Source organism: Marmota monax, unplaced genomic scaffold (genome assembly GCF_021218885.2).
Source record: "Marmota monax isolate L192 unplaced genomic scaffold, Marmota_monax_Labrador192_F-V1.1 WCK01_AAM20220418_F8-fsc00012, whole genome shotgun sequence".
NCBI classification, from domain to species: domain Eukaryota; kingdom Metazoa; phylum Chordata; class Mammalia; order Rodentia; family Sciuridae; genus Marmota; species Marmota monax.
In genome coordinates, this window is record NW_026695227.1 from 15,780,661 (window position 1) to 15,801,300 (window position 20,640).

At 32.4% G+C, this 20,640-nt stretch overlaps 1 protein-coding gene across 2 annotated transcripts in view; it reads left to right on the forward strand.

Moving 5' to 3' along the window:
• Positions 1-20,640, forward strand: part of Ccdc91 (coiled-coil domain containing 91) — a 347,370-nt gene that overhangs the window by 268,817 nt on the left and 57,913 nt on the right. For both annotated transcript variants that reach the window (XM_058576297.1, XM_046436020.2), the window contains one exon: positions 4,069-4,182. In XM_058576297.1, coding sequence (XP_058432280.1) covers positions 4,069-4,182 — 114 coding nt within the window. The remainder of the gene's footprint in view (positions 1-4,068; positions 4,183-20,640) is intronic.

Sequence of the window (20,640 nt, forward strand, 5' to 3'; positions counted from 1 at the left end):
ACTGTGAAGCACCTGTTAAATCTCAAGTCAGAGCCCACCTGTTTTCTAAGTCCTTCTCTAACCATAGGATACATCAACACTTCCTTCCTTAAATAAAACTCATAACTAATATCACCAGCACTCATTAACTACAGTGTCTTTGAAATCTACTTTTTTATACTGTTGTTTTAATTCCTGTGTACCTATATTTTATTTCTGCAAGTAAATTTTAAACTCATCAAGAGAAAGACAAAAAAGCTTTCAGTATTTGGACGTTTTTCCCACACATAATAGATATTCAGAAAATAATTTGATAAATGAACATATGAAGAGAACTTGCTACCAACCACAAATCAGAACTGGGTATAATATGTAATACCTGTTCTTTTCCTTTTTAGTTGTCACTGATTTTCTAAGATGCATTTCTACAATCATGTTCAACTTTTAATATGACACATAATTAGATAATATGCATACATTGTGTTTGTAAACAAAAAATAAAGTAAGTTGAGCATGGTGGCACATGCCTGTAATTGCAGTAACTCAGGAGGCTGAGGCAGGAGAGTCACAAGTTCAAGGTCGGCCTCAGCAACTAAATAAAGCTCTAAGCAACTTAGGAGACCCTGTTTCAAAATAAAAATAAAAAAGGCTGGGGATGTGGCTCATTGGTAAAGTGCCCCTAGGTTCAATTCCCACTACAAAAAAATTAAAAAATAAAGTAAGTGATTTCCCCAGAAAATTAAACAGCTCCATAATCATGTGATTTATAAGCCACAGACCAGAATTGAGTTGATTGCTGAGATTTGTTTCCCATAAATACTGTTTTTATATTCTTGCAAAATTACACTGATAAAAAGTATACAATCTCAGGTGTTTTATTGGTTTGTGATTCTCTGATTACTGAAATGTATGGTGGATTTCATGGATGCCGGAGCAAAACTACACTTTTAAGAAATAAGGAGAAATTTTAAAATCTTATACAAAATGTCATATAAGCTTTCAGCGCTAAATGACTTTTAATATGACCTACTTTATCATAACGTTATAGAAATTGACTTTAGTCATTTAGTTTTAAAACATTAGTATGAAGAACTTTCTCTACATTTATAAACTCATGATGTAACCATTTCATTATACTTCTGCATATATTTTAGATGGTAAAAATATATTTAAAACATGACAATAAATGTGATAATATATCTTAACAGATAAATAACAGCATGTATATTATATGCTTGAATGTTTTTCTCTCCAAATTACTCACCTTAGGTTTGTAGTTCTCATGTGGTGACCAGCTAATGGGTAGATAGCAGGTGTTCTGCTTAACACAGATACTCCCTCACAGGGTAGAATTACCAATAGTGGTGTGAAGAGTGAGAAACCCTGCCTTACCCAATAGATTGTGTTAAAATGGTATTACCATCACTAAAACATTCTGGAAAATATTGTTTGCTTATTTACATATATTTACTGGTGACATTCCTCATTCCTTGTGCACTATTTTATATTAGATTAATTTCTCATGACTTAGGGGCAGTATACTTCAGCGATGGATGGAATCAATAAAATCTTCAGGCAGATATTCACAGGCATTTATATGCAAGCACACAAATTAGTTAATGCCACCTAATTTAGAATTTGGTCTGATTAGAGAATAGAAGGCTTCAACTTTATTTTTGTGTTATATTCAAATGAATATTTATTGACTAATAATTTTTCAGGGTGAACTTCACAACCAAAAGTGTTACTTAACTTCCAACTGAGGAGTTGAAAACCAAAGGAAATTTCTAAGCAATACTTGGCCAGCTCAAAAATGGTAGATCCTCAAATATTTGGTCTGAGAAGATAATATATACTCTCAGCCTCCCCAAAAAATGTCAGGTGAAAGACATATAGCTAATTCTTTTTTCTTTCAGATACAGCACGATTGTGTAAATTGAACCATCATTTTCAAACAGGCCTGATCAAATTTATTGATCTGTCCCTTGTTAGATAGAAATTCTGATTGATAGTTAATATATGATGGATTTATCTTTTACATTCAAATAATCCTAGTGCACGGTTATCTACAATTCTGAATTGCCCAGGGCTTAAAAACTACAGTTTTGTGATTCAGTGGGTGGCAAAACCCAACCTGAACTGATATGAAGTAATTTATACTTTTACCCACATAATGTAAATATTAATACTCTTCACTACAGAATTATTAGTGTGTTTTATTTCAGAGGGTTTAGTAACACATATTACATTTTTGGCCTTTTTAAATTTGGTAATTTTCAAATTACAAATTTGTAAAACATCAAAAAGAATTGTGATTGCAGATATTTTAATTTTAACTAATGTTATTGGTCTGCATTTTTTTAATTGCTATAATTTTTCAGCTTTATGTTTTTTCAAGTTGTGTTATTGTGTTATTCTGTTATTTTATCAAAGGAACTAAAGGCTAGTGTATTTAGTGATTGGAAATGTAATAGTAATGATTTTCAAAATAACCATTATATATACTTTCAACATTGTTACATAGTTTTATGTATTAGGAAGGGAATCCCAAAAATGATGTGTATACTAAAATTAGAGTGGGCAGAGTGAGTATTCAAGGACCTAAAAAAAAGGCAGCATGTATATTGCCAATATTTCAACAGAGTGCTTAATAATAGTCACATAATAGTCTTTTTAAAATGCAGAATAAGATGCTGTTGTCCTTCAAATAAACAAAGGTTTTTTAAACTGATAGAGCTAAATGTAATCAAGGCTTTTAAGAAATAGGCATGTTCATGGGCTACTATGGGAAAAAAATTCATGTAAAATGTCAGAAGCCATAAAGAGTTTATATCCATTGGCCAAATAATTCCAAATTGTTTTCAATTGATTCAACATAAATATCTAACCACAAGGTTACATATATGGATGCTTCTTATTTTATTTAAAATAACTAAAATACCCATGAATAACAGTTAACAAGTTATTATGCAACTTTGTAATTAAATATAAATCATAAAATAATTTCTAATAGCTTAAAAAAGGATTCAAATTATATTTTAAGTTAAACATGTCAGAGTTAGACAGTATGTACATCTTAGGTCCTTATCTTCATGATGTCTAAGTCCACTTATAGATTGTTTTGTGGTTTTCTCTATTTTCAAAATAGTAGATATTTTCAGAATAGTGAATCCTTAATATTATTTTATATTTTATGGGTCATTTATACATATCTAAAATTGGGGAAAATGATGGCAAAACATAAACACACGAAGCAGAAAGCCCTCAAAAATAAAAAAATGAAGGAAATGTTCTGAGAAACTTCAAAGCACTTTGTAATTGTTCTTGTTCTCTAACAGATAAAAGATAGGACCTATATAAATAAATGAAACAAATTTTGTTATGTAATATACATTTCAACCCATGAGGCACTATTTTAGCAAAGAATATTCCAACTTCTTAATAAATGCTACATTTCTTTTATAGGATTTTAGCCTTTTTTCTCTTTGTCTGCCATTCTGAAAGCACTTAGGTACCTGATTTCTAATTCATTAATATGGGGAATACCTTTTTCTTCCCTAGGTCTCTATTTCAAATGTTAACACACAGAGTAGAGTTTTTACCTCTATTCATGGTGTCCAGCTCCCAACATCCTAACCTGGCAGGAGAACCAAACTAGCTGTAAATCTTACCACCCAGACCACACTTGATTATTGTATGATGGTAAAATTAAACGTGAATAAAACAGCATTAGGGTGTTCTTGGAAGAATAAACACAAGTTGGAAGTCTTATGTGGATAGTGCAAAGTACAGGAAGGCAATCAATCATGTAAACATCAAATGAAAGGTTGGTAAGGAAGCCATTGGAGTCTGTCAGGCGCTCCCTGCAATAAATGGCTTATTCCATTTCTTTTCCCTTTAACTCAGTTTAGGAAAGAGTTCTGCGAAATCTGTAACAGATCCCAAAAGATTTTATAAGTTCATACTCCTGTTTAAAGGTAAGCTTTGAACAGAGCTCCCACCTACTGAAGAGTATTTCTGGTTTATATAAAATGGACACAAATATGTCTTGGTACTACCTTGCTGAGTTTTTCCTCTTTCCACAAACAGGAAACTGTTAAGGCAGCAATAATAGAAGAACAGAAGCGAAGTGAAAAGGCTGTAGAAGAGGCAGTGAAAAGAACAAGAGATGAATTGATAGAATATGTAAAAGAACAGAAAAGGGTAAGTATCTTCTGAAAATTTTAATTTGTGCTTCCATGAACTGAAGCAGTAGCTTTCATATACTAACATAAACTTTAAAGATATTTAAAATGTCCTTTTTCATAGAAGTGGAAATCCTTAAGATTATTTTTCATATATAATTATACATCCTAATAGTTAAATTTATAAACATAAATTCCATCTATCAGCTCAAAAGGAACAGTGAATAATTTCTTGCTAGGCTTCTAGTAACTTCTAACTTAGCATTGCACTCATTACTATAAAGATAGTAGATTTTAGTATTTTTTGCCATACATTTGTGGACTTCTTACAATATTTGTAGAGATTTACATGCACCCTTTATGTTCCCTGTTAACACCATTGTGGTTTTAAAGGCTTTCATTACAGTTAGCAAATTAAGGCTTTTCTGCCATAGTTCCATTTCAAAAACATAACTCAGAATATGCTGGTTATAATTTAAGTTATATACTAAAGTTTTGCAAAATACATATTTCAGTATAATATGGTTTTAATGAGTTTGAGTGAGTAGCTGCAAATAACAAGCCAAACTTGATTTGTTGTCCTTTCAACAAAACTTTGGTCTTCTTAAATAACATGCAAGTTAAGAGACACCTTAAAATTCGATGTTCATTATAATCTTTATTAAATGTATTATATTTTTATATACTTATATAATTTTATCATATATAATGTTTAGCATGCTTTATATGTTTAGTAGATGTCATATATTATGCATAAATACTATATGTATTATATGTGTATGAATATATAATATAACCTATGTCTTGTGTTATATACTGTAACATAACATAAAACATAATGCATATGAGAGAATTTGGTGGATAATATCTAAACTTAAATAATTGGTGGGCCCATAGTTGGCAGTTGAAGATGAGAAGTGAATTAAAATTCATGACACCCACTTAAATTTTAAAGTCAAATATGATATAATACAAAGGACATTCCCACATCTTTATGGTTACCATTACATTTTAATAAAGGAGAACTTGTCACCAGAGTAAAAATAATTGGTAAGGAGCCTTTTCAGATAAATTAACCATCCACAAAAACATTCTGTGTGGGAGTAAATCTTTGAGCATCTTACCACAGGGTGTTTTTAAAACTATTTCCATCCAAACTCCTGATGATGTCTAACCTTCTAAAGAGAAAATTCTGAGCCCAAAGGGATCAATTGCCTTTTCAGTTGGAGGTATATATGTACCCCTAAAGAGGTTCAAAAGAAATCATTCAAGATACTTTTCACATGCATACAGGATTGGTTGCAATAGTTAAAGAACATAGAGTTGAAATAAATTGGAGGCTTCTTGTGGGTATATCCTTTTATATCATGTTTTCGTTTATAATAATTTATTTTATATAATTCGTGATAAGAACAATTACCCTGAAATCTACTCTCTAAACAAACTTTGAAGTCTACAGGACATTATCATTGGATACAGTTTTGTAGAGCAGACCTTTAGTGCTTATTCATTTTGCTGGCCTGAAACTTTGTGCAGTTGATTAGTGACCCCCAATCCTCTGGTAGTTACCATTTCACTCTTTGATTCCTTGAATTTGACTATTTTATACATTTCATGTAAGTGGGATCTTATAGTATATGACATTCTGTGGCTGGCTTAATTTCACTTAGCATAATATCCTCAAGGTTCATCAAGTTGTCACATATAACAGAATTTCCTTCATTTTTAAAGGCTGAATGGCATGTTGTATATGTGTGTGTGTATACATATATATACACATATATATATACATATACATATATATACATATAATATATATATTATATATACACACACACACTGAGTTTTCTTTATCCATTCATCTTTGATAGATATTTAGATTGTACTGCCAAACTGTATTCAATCTCTAAATCTGGAAAAGAGATTATGTAAGAAATTAGAAGCCCATTTATAAGATTTCAAATAATAGTAAGAAACACCTTTTTGTTCATTTTTAGATGTATTTTTACTGGTACATTATAATAAGTAATATTGGAAATTATTTTGCCATATTTGTATATGCATACAACATAATTTGATCATTCCTTAAGGAAACACTTTTTAAGAGTTATCCAGTCCCTGTGTGAGGTAGATTAACTGTTGAAGAAAACTAACATTGAATTCTGCCATTTTAATCTGTGTGTTCTGCCAGATCATATTAAAGGACTAGTATTCATTGTGTTAGTCAGATAAGACAGTTATTATGTGTAAAGATGTTCACTTAAAAAGAGCAGTAACAACAAAAATAAAACACCATTTGCATGATATTTTCACTTCTGTATTTCTTTTCTTACATGAGAAGAATAAATTTTAATACCTTTCTCACAGAGTGCTTATAAGTTAATAATAGTAAAATAGTTGTGCTGAGGATGATATGAGCCATACACTATATAAATATGTGCTATGGTTATTATCATATTTACCACATTATTAAACAATACCCAAAAGCCACTAGTTGCATTATTTTTGATAATTACACATATGCTATTCAGAAGAATGTTTGACATTCTGTGTCCTCTGAAGTTTATAGTCTGAATTCTATAATTTTATTTCACTCCTAGTACTAATTCATAGAAGATTCCAACTAATTTAATCAGCTTACTTGTAGGAAATTTATTACTTCATTTCAGAGATTGCAGAGTTTTCTTAATAATACATATTGTGGAATAAGTTCAATGTTTGAATGTTTCTATCTTCTCAAACAAAAAAGCTATGAAGAAAAGTAAGTAACCTAATGCCCTTCAATAGATGAATGGATAAAAAAATGTGGCATTATATACACAATGGAATATTACTCAGCAATAAAAGAGAATAAAATCATGGCATTTGCAGGTAAATGGATGGAGTTAGAGAAGATAATGCTAAGTAAAGTTAGCCAATCCCAAAAAACCCAACGCCGAATGTTTTCTTTGATATAAGGAGGCTGATTCATAATGGGATAGGGAGAAGGGAGCATGGGAGGAATAGACAAACTGTAGATAGGGCAGAGGGGTTGGAGGGGAAGGTAGGGGGCATGGGGTAATTAATGATGGTGAAATGTAATGATCATTATTATCCAAAGTATGGGTATGAAGACACGAATTGGTGTGAACATACTGTGTATACAACCAGAGATATGGAAAATTGTGCTCTACATGTGTAATAAGAATTGTAATACATTCTTGCTGTCATATATGAATTTTAAAAAAAGAAAAGTAAGTAGATAAAATATCTGAAATCAAAGACCAATTACTGAGACCTCTTTTTTTATTTCACTTTTTAAAAGTTAAGGTCTTTTTTGTCCTCTTCTTTCAAAAAAAAAAAAAGTATTTCAAGTTGATTTTTATGAATATCTTAGGTCCTAGAAGTTTTTTCACAATGAGAATGAGATGTCATTCTCAGAGCTTGTAAACTAAGAAGAAACAATATTTTTCTTTCCAAAAAAAACTAAATTACCTCCACTCATCTCTATTTCTCCTTTTGGAAGGTGAATTTTTATTTGCATTAAAGAACACATTTTCAGAACAAAGCTTTTCCTTTCCTTTTTTTTTTTCAGTTTTGGGTTTTTTTGTTTGTTTATTTTGACTAGAGTCAATCTCAAATTTTTAACATTTTACACCTCAGCTCTGCAGGCCTTGGTTCCAACTAGGCTTACAATCTAGACTATGAAGTAATCATTTTTTTCCTCTTGAAATTTTAAAAAATCTTTGAAGGAAAAAGTCTAATGTTGAGTTAGGCCCCGTCTCTATATGTCTTTGTCTTAAACAGTCTTTCCCAATTCACTAAAAGTTTGAAAGGAACATTACAGGGCTTAACGTAGTTTTTACCATCTATCAGTAAATTTTTAGTTAGTTATCAAATCCTGTTGAGTATTAAAACTATACTCAGAATTAGGAATATGCTTGAATTAAAATTAGAATTATTCTGAGAAAACAGTTTTAATTTTAAATGATGTTTTCTCCTTTTTCATGTGTCAAATAGAGATGTCACTAGTTTATATATACCTAGTAATCATTTGGTCTAAACATCTTGGACAATGCAGAGGGATTGCCTACATATGTACTAATTAAGTGAGCCATAATTTACACTCAATTACGTCATTTTTTCCTAAGTTATGTAATATATGTGTTGTTAATCCAAGTTATATCTGAAAATATATATATAATCAAAATATCCAAATAAAACCTTTTAAATTATAAACCAGAAAAATAACTCAAATTAATGATGAGTCAACTTTGGTGATGATGGATATTCAACTTGATAGTCATTTTAAAAACTCCTCTATAAAGTCTTTATTTCTATTGCCAAGAAAAATTATTACATTTTATTTACAAACTTATTAAGGAATTGGAAAACTAATATTTTTCAGCTTGGTACATAATTTTTGAATAGCATTTAAGAGAAATTGTCTAATTATTAATGGATTTAGTCATCTTTACTGTATTTATATTATAGAAATGTTGGACTAAAAAACTAAAGATTAAAATATATATTTAATTTGCATGAGAATAAGCAAGGTACTTGCAAGTACAGCAACTTGCATGGTACAATACTGTACCTTATTGAAACCAAAATTTTAACTTCAAACTCTCTCACATTAATAGAAATTCTGTACCAGAGGATACAAACTATAGCTCATAGGCCAAATTCAACCTGCTTCCTCTTTGGCTAAATAAAGTTTTATTGGAACACTCAGCCATACTCATTCATTTATGTCCTGTCTCCTGGATGGTTTCATGTTGTAACAACAGAGTTGAGTAGTTGAGAGACCATTGGATCACATAACCTAAAATACTTACCATCTGTTTCTTTACCAAAAAAATATATTGTCAATCTTTGCTCTTGATTATAAAAATCATTTTGGGCTTGGCATGGTGGTGCATGTTTATAATCCCAGCAACACGAGAGGCTGAGGCAGGAGGCTCTCAGGTTCAAGGCCAGCCTTGGCAAATTAGGAAGACCCTAAGCAACTTAGCAAGACCCTGTCTCAAAATAAAAAATAAAAAGGTTATAGATGTAGCTCAGTGGTAAAGAACCCCTGAATTAGATTTCTAGCACCAAAAAGCAAGCAAGCAAACAAAAAAATTACCTTGGGAAAATGTCTTCCTCTTGGTCCTTTAAAAATTTTATTCTTTCGTGGAATTGGACAATTGAAATTTAAAGTCCTTAGATGCTGGTTCTAGAGAAGATTTGTTTCTCTTCACATAAATTGCCAGATAAAGTATTATAATATGGCAGATGTGTCATTAATACTGTGAACTTATTTTGTATAAAAGAAATGGCAGAAGAATGAGATGGGAAAGACCACATCCCTGACAATTCCCTAGGGAGGAAGAATTTGTGGTTTACAGTGACCTATGGCCCCTGGATTAGAAGGAAGAGTTCCAATCCATCCCACAAAGTTCAGACTGTTACACATGACCTTGCTATGAGGGAGGAAGTGTGAATAATATTCTGCAAGCAACAACTACTCACAGCCAACCAGTGATTCCTAAAAAATAAAGTCTCATCCAAATGTAATAAAACATTTTTTTTTCCTCTTAAGAACCAGAATTATGGCCTGTGTTTTCTAAATCACCTCCAGGAAAATAACATTCACTTTGGAGAATTCTTTTAGATTTTCAGAGAGGAATAAGGAGCAATTATCTTTACATCAAAGATTTTGTGGTCAACACATTGTTATAATTTCTTAATTATTAAAGGATCCTTCTAGTTCACTTTCACTGAAGTATTTTTGTGTGCTTGTTTGCATCTCAGACCATTCAAAAGATAATATTTAGGCACAATGAACTTTCTTTAGTTCCTGATCCATAACACACTTACTTGAACTAGACATAATTTTTGAGATGTTATTTAATCTTAGTGTCTTATTTCTCATCTTAATAATACAGAAGTTTGACTAGCAGATCACTAATGTCTCTTATAATTCTGGAATTTATATTCATAAGCTATAAAATATATTTTTCTTGATAGCTGGTAAACCTCTTGAAGGGTTTTTAATTCTTGGTAAAAATGAATTTCATCATAGTAGTTATTTTATAATATATATATATATATATATATATATATATACATACATACACACACACACACACATATATATATATATATACACATACACACACATTAATATAGAAAATGGCAATTTTGTGGCATTCCTGAGCCTCCTGCCCATCCCATCCTAATTAATTAATAAGCAACCTGGAGCAAGCTCCATAGATGCACATGCAAGAAGCATCTCAGTAACAATTCACTATCTGCAATCTAAAGTATCTGATATTGTAACTTTTGATTTGGGTCTTATTGTCAAAAATGCTTTTATCTGATCAGGATGTATTAAGGTAAATAGTGTGTCCTCCCACTTATTATGTTCACCTACCTTTAGAATTTAAGTAGAAATATGCATTAATTACAAAGATATGTCTATGAGGACTTTTATGAGAACTGAAGAGTGGAGGCTTTGAGTTTTAGTTTCAAGCACTGCTATTCATGAGCTAGATAGAACAAAAGGTACAGATATTAGTACCTAGAATAGTAGAGTTAGACTAATTAAATCAAAAGAAGACAAACTGTTCTCTACGTGTCACAGATAATACGTAAACATATGGTGATTTTTAACTTCATAACCTAATTTATTAGAAACTAATTGTAAGGCATCAGTCTTTTATCAGTGATATACTCGCAATAATTAGGAAAACACCACATCTACTTATTATCAAAATCAAAACCTTACAACCCTAAGAGAACTAAATAATACTTAAAATGCACCAGTAGTCTTTTCTAGGATATACAAAAGTTCCCATTGATGAAAAAGCTATTTTAAAGTGACTTATAAACTTGCTCAGTTGGTAGAGTGCTTGCCTCACTTGCACAAGGCCCTGGGTTCAAACCTAAGCATCACCAAAAATAAATAAATAAATAACCTATATGTGATGCATAATTTCAAGTAATTTTCCATGTGGGTTGTGTTCTATCTACATCTTTCCACTTTTCTTCTTAATTTATCTAGTTCTAACATATTGAAAAGGTACAAATTAGATAGAGGCTGTGAAAGTAGAAAAATATGCTAAATGTCTCATCATGGAGGCTTTAAATAACTCCTATTTTATATGAAAAGTAATTTATAAATTAAATTATTCAGTCTTAAAGAGTTACTGAGGTAGGTTCCCCAATTCCCTATATGTTTTACAATTAGATAGAAGGAAGTTAAAAACTTTTCTCTCTCTTAGTGATCTGCAATAGTTGTCTAATGTTGCTGACCCTAAATTTACTTTACCTGTGAAGTGCAGTGTTATTTGAGAGTTGTTTTGCAGATTGAGACAGTAAACAAAAAAGTATTGACTGACTATAGTATGTTGGACAAACTTGGCACTAAGTGGTTGTGGGTTTTATTCATTTTTCTAATGTAGAACATTTTAGACTTCCATGTAAATGAGTGTTCTAGATATTTCTTTAGTGTCAAGATCATATTATGATAATATTTTCTGAATTCTGTGTTGCTTAATTTTTAATAATAAGCAACTTTTTTAATTGCTAAAGATCTTTCAAGCTGTTCTGTAATATTATGTCTTTAGGTGTTCACTTGGAAAGCTTAATTTCCATGAAACGACATAGTTTCACAAATTTGGAAAGCAGACTGGTCATTTTATAGTTAAAATACCATAAGAAACGAATGTAGTGGTGACATGCAGGCCCAGTTTTTTTTTGGGGGGTGGGGGGCAGTCCTTCTCTGCATCACTAGGTTCCTCATTACCTCTGGCTCTGAGAGCTGTTGGTGTTATACTGTAGCTCTTCACTGTCTTTGACTGCCTTGGTTTTTGATAACCTTCTTCAGCCAATTGCTTCATTGGAGAGAGCACAGTGAAAATGCAAGGATAGATGAAGCTGACAAGCTTTGTGGGTGTGAGATAGAGAAAGAGCACACCATTAAGAATAGGAAAACTCAAGTCTCACTTTTGCTGTTTATTAGAAGTAATCTTGGAAAAGTCAGCATTTCTACAAACTGTGACTTCCTGGTTTGTAAAACAGAATGACAGACATGCCAAATAACACATGTAAAAAATCTTGATAAATTTAATTACTAAACAAATACATATTGTTGTTATGGATACTAAAGTATAAACTCTCTTTATTGGTTTTCACATTTGTCCTTATATCCTGAGCAAAGTATCAGACTATTAAAGGTACTCAGTACTTCTTTAATTGAATAAATGTGTGTGTGTGTGTGTGTATAAAGCATATATATATACTTTTTAATACCTAGCCTAAGATGGACTATGGAATGGTGAATGCAAATGTATGCTGTGTAGACAGATACATAGACAGGGAAAGGTGAATACAGATACATGCTGTGTAGACAGATGCTGGCAATTTGGAATACTACTCCATTCTTCATTTCTTCTAAACAGTTTAACAACTTTAGCTGGAATAGCATAGTGAAGGTTATTGTGGACCCCTGCCAAATAGTTCATCTAACAAATAGGTCATGAGTAAATGAAGATTCTTCCCATGTATATGTCTCTGTGTGTGTAATTTTGATAACGTCTAATGGTGGTTGAAGGGTAAGTAACATAATACACTAGGAAAAAAAAATCCCTTCATCTCCACTGCTCCCAAAAATCTGAGATTCATGAACCAAGAAATTCTAGAATGGCAACCAAAAAGTATATCAAGAATCTAAAAATAGAATTTTAAAACAAAATTATTCATATAAAAAACTTGTTTATTCCTAGAAACGACCAAATTCTTTGGTTTCTTACAGGCTTCCCTCCTTTTACTGTATTAGGCTAGTCCAAATTGTACTACTCCTTTCAAATCAAAAGGCAATCCTGATCACTAGTCTTAAGTGACTTCTGGAATTCTATTGTCAGCATAGTGCATTTGAGCTCTGTTCAACCTCTGCCATGTATTATGGTGTCTGTTATTACTTCAAGCCATTCCCTTGACTTCACATAATGACTTAAGGAATGTGCTCTTATACTTTCTTTCCAAAAGAACACTTGACACTTTTTAAAGATTTTTCTAAACATGGGCTAATGCCAGACTCCCTTAAAATTGTATTTCCTATTAAAAAAAAAAAAAAGAAAAAGAAAGTTGTATTGCCTTTAGCACGGCCCTAAGCAATTTAGTGAGACCCTGTTTCAAAATAAAAATAAAATGGACTGATAAACACCCCTCTCTTCATTCCCTAGTACCAAAAGAAAAAAGTGTTTCCTTTAAGAATTAGGGAGAGAAAGAGGGGAATCTAACATGTCAGAGTCATTTCAGTCCTTTAAAGCTTATCCAAATAAACATACTGCAGATAAGATTTTGTTTGTTTTGTTGTAGCAAGTAAAAAAAAAAAAAAAAACCTGAATCAAGGTCCCAGCATACTCCAGAAACCACCCATTCTGTTAAGTTTTGAAGTCAAATTGGCTTGAAAATTACATATTAAAAAAATAAAGAGTAATTCTATTTTAGTAGCATTGAGCTAAGCAGTGTAACCTAGTACTTACTATAGCCTACTACTTTTCTTCAATGGCTGTGAGTTCTTACTTGTACGAACTGATAAATTCTCATCATTTATAAGAAAAATACAATGATGAATCAATATTTCAGGCATTGTACTAATTTCTACAAGTTTATTGTAAAACATTTAGAAATATAATAACCTTCTTGATTATTTACTTTACGTAATTGGATTATATAAATTTTGTCTATGGCATTATAGATTTACCCCCATAATATGTTAATACTATTTTAAACTATAAATCCTGAATATTTATAAAGAGGTATTACCTCCTATTCCTTGATTTATTTTTCAAATATATAGTTAAGAAACATTTAAGTGAGTTATTTGTCATGTGCTGCTTTTTAAATGAAACCCCTGAAGTGAATATTTTCTTATTTCCTTCCACTATCAAAATCTTGTTTTCAGTAGAAAGGAAATAGCATTATTCCTAAATGACACTTAGAAGTGATTTCATCTATTTGATTTATTGTGTAGTTATTTTCCATCATATGTATCTCTACAGCCATCAATTTTTTCCTTTGAAAAAATAGCAAAAAAAATTTTTTTGGTTTGTAACTAATAGTCTTGGAAACAGTATGAAAAAAATCACTTTCTAGGAGATGTGGTATTTTTCTTCTCATATGAAAACAGAAATCCTTCTTGACATTGTGCTTCTTGCTGATTCATATGCACCGACATGACCTCTCTGTGCTCCTGCCTTGATCTGGAGGCTGTGGGCTCATTCCTCAAAGGAAGATCAGTCATTTCATATCTCTTAATGCCAGCTTATAAGAGGAAGAAACTATCTCCTTTATTATCATATTATTATTTTTTAATGGAGTCTATTGGATTGTGGGTATATAGCAAGTCTAATTTAGCTTTCTAGTAAACCGTCAAACTATTTTTATTCTCTTTTTAAACAAGAAATCATAAGTAAATGGATAGTCAAACATTATCTTTTTTTCCCTACCACTCTTTTTCTTCTCTGTGATTGATATACCAATCATTGTACATATCTTTTCTTTTCTCTTTTTCAAAATATTTGTCATCATCTGTATTCTTTCCCTTGTAACTTTTTATTCATTTTTCTCATCATTAACTGTTTCAGATGAGATTCCTTGATACCAAGTTTTAGGACTAAATCCCTAGCATTCATATTAGTTTACCCTCTAAGAAATACTTTTTACCATTGCATCCTTTTTTCAGAGTATTTGAAATCAACCTAAGATTATGATGCTACAAATATTTGTCAGATTGGTGGTCCATTTGAAAACTATGCATGTTCTTTTTCAAATTGAATTCTTAATTATAAGCATTAGAAGCTGCAAAATCTTATTGATTAAGAGGCTATTTGCATGGAAGAAAAAGGCTTTTGGGCTCATCTTCCCTAAGCAAAGCCCAGATTGATGCCTTAGAACTGGCCCTGGCTACCACATCCCTACCAAGACTACAGAAAGCCATCTATACCTCTTGTATAAGCCCTATCTCACATCCTCCACTGACCTCAAAAGTCTTTGCTACCATCCTCAGCAGCAACAAAGCTCCCTTCATGGAGTCTCTCTTATTGAATTATTAATTTCTTATTGAAATCTCACGGGGTAAAACTTATTGGTAGAACTTTGGTCACATGCCTGTATGTATACTAAACACAAAAGAAACAGAGACAACATTTTTGATGGATTTTAACCTTTTAGAGACAGAAAGTATTTGCATGGGATATTCCCAACACTTTAAAGGTTTTAAAAAAGCGCCAAAGCAAGAAAGCATTTCATTCATTATATATGTGTGTGTATATATATATATATATAGTAATATATATTACATAAGCTACTTGGCTATCCAATGTCATTAGACACCCTTAGCTTATACTTAAACCTACCCCTCAAAATACATTATTCTTCCATACTTAAATGTAATAACAGTAGCATCAGCTGAAATATACCAAAATACTTCAACTAACCCTTAGAAAAATAAAAATTTGCACATATCTCTCTAGTCCAACTACCAGGTAACTCTCAATAAGCAAGTGAGTGGTCTGCTTAATCCCCCTCTACTATCAGGACCTTCTTGGATCTCATTGTGTGTGTATCACAATTACTTGTTATGGCTTGCTACTGGGCATGCTTGATTTAATAGCTTGGTGGATTAACTAAACCTTGTTCATTTGGGTCAAATCAAGTCACATTTGTTTCACAGGCAAATATAGAGTCTCTAATAGCACTTAATAGTGTAGCCTGAGTGCTGCTTTTCAAAGGGACAAGAGTTTCCTACCTTGTGGCTTTGCTCTAAAACCTTAGAGAATTCTGTTGGGATTCAGACTCCATATAGCATCCTGATAAACTATTCACAGTTCTAACACCCAGTGAATCTGGTGGTTATTAATTAAGGCCAGGTATGTACACAGCAGCCTGGAATAATAAGAAAGACTCCTTTTTCCGGTTGCACTTTCTCACAGGTAGAGGCTTTCAGGCCAGTTCATAGACGCATCAAACAGATTTCTCAAAGCAATATGTAATATCTTCCAGGAGGCCCACTTAGCATTATGCCTCCAGCATTAGGAGGTGCAAGGTACAGTAAGATACCTTCAACTTTGTAGGGTCTGTCCTGATATGCTCAAGATTACTGAACTGAGGAACTTCATTGAGGTGTGTCTCTGATATTTTCATGCCATATCTGAAAGGGACACTCGCAGAGTTCATGCAAAGCCTAAGGACCATGCCACACACCAGAACGTCACACAAGGTACCGAGAGAAAACCTCTTGCCTGACATTCTGGTGTGTGGTGTGGTCCTTGCACTTTGCATGGACTCTGTGAGTGTCCTTTCAGTGTCTTCTTCTTTCTTGGGCTTAGAGGTATGCTTTACTAAAGAATCTTGAATACTTATTACTTCCTATTTTCCAGGTCCTGGAAATATGTCATCAAGATAATTGTCCTGAATGATGGTGAAACAGTAAAGGACATTGCAAAATATACTATGGTATAGAGCCAAATAATTTATATAACCCTAAGATAAAATGATTCAGTATTCTACCTATCATATAAAAATAGCTTTCATAGGTATTCTGTTTCCTGAGATCCAGGGAAAAAAGGTATGCCAGATTAACAATAACAGTTATATATTTGGTGCTAAGAGCTCTAGTAAAAATGCACATTTGTAACAGCAGCTTTTGAAGTCACTACTTGATTAAGTCTCTCATAATTCACTGTCCTTTTTCAGTGTCAACTATATACTCTGGAAGTGACTATAGTATGTGTTTAGAACCTTGCTGAGCTGGATATAGGCAAAGTCAAGTTAAAACTCCATGCATCATTTGATTCCCGCAAGCATCCTTTCTGACCATAGTCCACAGTGGTATTCTAGGCCCCCAGTTTTAGTGTTAGTTCAGAGCTGTTATACAACAATACCAACATACGTGGTATTTCCCCATCTCCTATATAGTTAACCCTTGACAGGGAAGGACAAGCTGAAAGTTTACAGTTAATCTCTGATATTATTGTAGTAGACATCTCCCAAGATATAGTCTCCCTTTCACTCAGAAAATCCCCAATCTGTCATTTGACTCAAGACTAGAAATTAGGGAAGACATACAAAATTTTGTTGCAATCACTTGAAGCAGGCCTCTGTTCGTTAAACCTGAATATTTTGTGGGTTTTTTTTTTTTAAGTTGACCTTTTTTTGGAAACCATCCATTTTGTACATATGGATTGTTTGATCATCAAGTACCCAAAGCCAGTAGTTCCTGCAGGTCAGAGAATTCTAATTAGAAATAATAGTAACCATTTCCTCCTGTCTTTTATGGCAAAGTACTTCTACTTGAGTCCTGCCACCTTAGCATCCCACTCTCCATATTGAAAGCAGTGTAACCCTCTAAACCTCCTGAAGAGCAGAAGATAGGCACGGCCATTTACAGATAACTGGTTTTTACCTTTCAAGAAACAGTGTGATTAGCCAGTGGCTGTGCCTCTTGCCTTGAATTAAGAATTTAGGATTGTGAGCATTTTGTTAATTTTTAAAGCTGTGCTGTGAAATTAGCAGCAACTAATTTTGTCTTTGAATTCTTCATGCTCTTCACTTCCATGTCAGTAGATACTGGACCTTCCAAACTTTTGTTTTCAGTGATCACTTTATTTCAAGTCACTATAGTTAATAATTTGCTACTGCAGGTTATGGACTGCCAGATTTTACTTCTTTTGTTTTTTTTTTCCTCCAGAATGTCACCTAGATTTTTAGTCATCAGTCCTTAGAGAGCCAGATAACTAATCACATACCTTTCTGATTTTCCTGATGTTATATTAATTTTAACTGATTCTAGTACCAATTTATATATCAACTAGGATTCATCTGGGTAAACTGCAGAAGAGTTTATTAAAGGAATACCAAGATAATTAGAGGACTGGAAAACCAGGATCAAGTTTCAACTTCCCTGAACAAAACCAAAAACTGTACCACAAAACTAACTAAAAGATAAACTCCTTTTTGCTTTAACATTCACATCAAGCACTGAGATAAACTATTGCTCAATTCAGTTATTTCCATGGACAACATTTGGATGCTTCTATTACCATCCTTATGAGCAAAATGGGTGCTGTGCAGACATGTTTAACTGCTCACTTCTGAATCTAAGTCTTGCATAACTGACTGAGGAGTGGAAGGCTCTAAATAACTGTGTTGCCAGGTCTTACCTAGGGGAAGTATGCATCATAATGTTGGAAATTCATCAAATATACAAAGGATATCAAAAAATAAGAAACATTACAAATGGACACTACATACTTTGGAAATTTCTTCCAAGTTTCTATGGTTACTACATAAATATTTTTCTAGTTTTTGGGTTTCTTGATTAATTCTAAAATATCCTTTGAAGTTAAACTAGGTGGGTTTCATTCTTATTAAAACAGAGCTTTAGCAATTGCCAGGTTCATCAGACATCCTGGAGAAACTTTGCCACTTTGCTTGCATAGACAGTATCATTCTCTTTCAAGTAATCTGAACATTTCTACTGTTAATCCCTAAATTTTATGACAGTCTTCAAAGGGATTGCAATATTTTGAATATGTAAAGGGTTTTTTTATAGGTAGGCATTTTTTTTTAATTATACCTGTGCATGTGTTAATCAAAGTTCCCCCTGGACCCTCAGTTATTTCAGGGATATTTTATATACATTAAAGTTACTTTCATAAAATGATGACAATAAGTTGATTAAAATCAAAAAGCTTGAATACGTTGACTTTCTACTGAATTCAGCAGATTAAATTTAATTGTTTCTTACATCCTTTTCATCACCTCTGCTTCTTGTGTTTGCATCTCACTCTCATCAGTGAGTCTGTTTCTTCTACCTTCCTTTGCATTTCCTTGCTACTAAACCTATTATTTTTGGCCTCTGCTACTGTTTCAACTTTGGGTATAGGGATAAAACTAAAGATGAGAAACTAGGTAGCAAAGGATGTTTATCAAAATAAGTCATATATGTTACAGCTTGAAAAAGAAGCCTTGAGCCCTTATCTATCTGAGAAGTGTATAGGCTCCTAGGTGTCTGTTTTCACTGGCCTCATCACATCTGGGTGGTTACAGAAGGTTGTTGGTTCAAAACCTGGCTGCCAGTCAAGGTGATACACCAGTAAGTTTCAAAGGTAGATCCTTCCAATCTATCTGAGTCTTGTCCAGATGTTGTTTTCTAATAGAGATGATTTCATAAACATTTTATTTGAAGTAAAATATTTTAGGATAAATCCTATATTCAGCATTCTATGTACATTGAGGTTGATTCAAGAAATAATCCCAGTATTTTTGTCACCATAGATTTTCATTATTTTGTAGATATTATGTCATTAATACCTTGTAGTAGAAACACATTAATCATAGTAACTTTTTTTACCATTTACTGAGAATTTTAATATCTGCTTTTGATTCATATGTGGAGATATGTGGCATTTAAAATTACTTTGTTGCTGAGTTTTTCCCTTATAGTTTAGACCACTTATTCATTTTAAGATCTACTAGGGTGACTATAATATATTCAACACTTTGCTTTTGTCCTCAGTATGTATTCCATTCCTGTGGTTCAAATTTTCCTTTTTATATGTATCATATGTTGAAAATGAAAATATCTTGTCTCGGGTGGAGTGTAGCCACTGGACTAAACAAACATGCTCTCCTGCTCTTAGTTGGTTTTCCTGGTTATTTAACAGTCCAGTCAAAAAAAGTTTTACATCTACCTTGTTTTTATTATATACTTTCATAGTTTGTAAAAAATCACTTCTTTTTACCTCTCTAACCAGAATACAGTCTGGTTTACTCACTTCTGTACTTAAGACTCCCACATTGTTAGTCAAGAGATGAGTGAAAATAGCATACACCTTTAGGAATCAAAGACCTTGAATTTAGTGAAGTAAATTAAACCACTTGAACAGTGTCCAAAGCTCAGAAGGAACTGATGCACTACTGAAGGCACATTTTTCCAAGGCAGTAGTAAAGTGCAAAAGAGAAAGCCCAAAACACAACCCTGCAAGCTTCTAATTGTGACATATCTGCTGACATCTCCAAAGCAAGTCATGTGACTGAGCATAAGGTCCAGGGGCTGGGAAGTATATTCCATTCAACATGAAGCTAAAGCATGTCGAACAGTTTAGCTCAATATCAATGGAGTGGAAAAATCCACTCCTTCCATGAAGGTAGGCAGAAAGAATGGGTGAATATTAGACAAACAATAATCTACATACTATACAATCTAGATTAGCCACCCTCCTTTCCAACCTTTGTCATATGAATACCCCTTTCCATTTTCCTCTTAGCACATTTCACCATCTGAAATTGTGTTCGTTTTTAATCCTATTCTTTATTCATTAAACAAATATCACATATTTAATGTGTGCAAAGAAGTACACCATCAGTAAATTTTTAAAAATTTTTAATTATCTTTTTCCGCTACCAAAGTATAAACACTACTTTATTCATTGTATTTAGAATA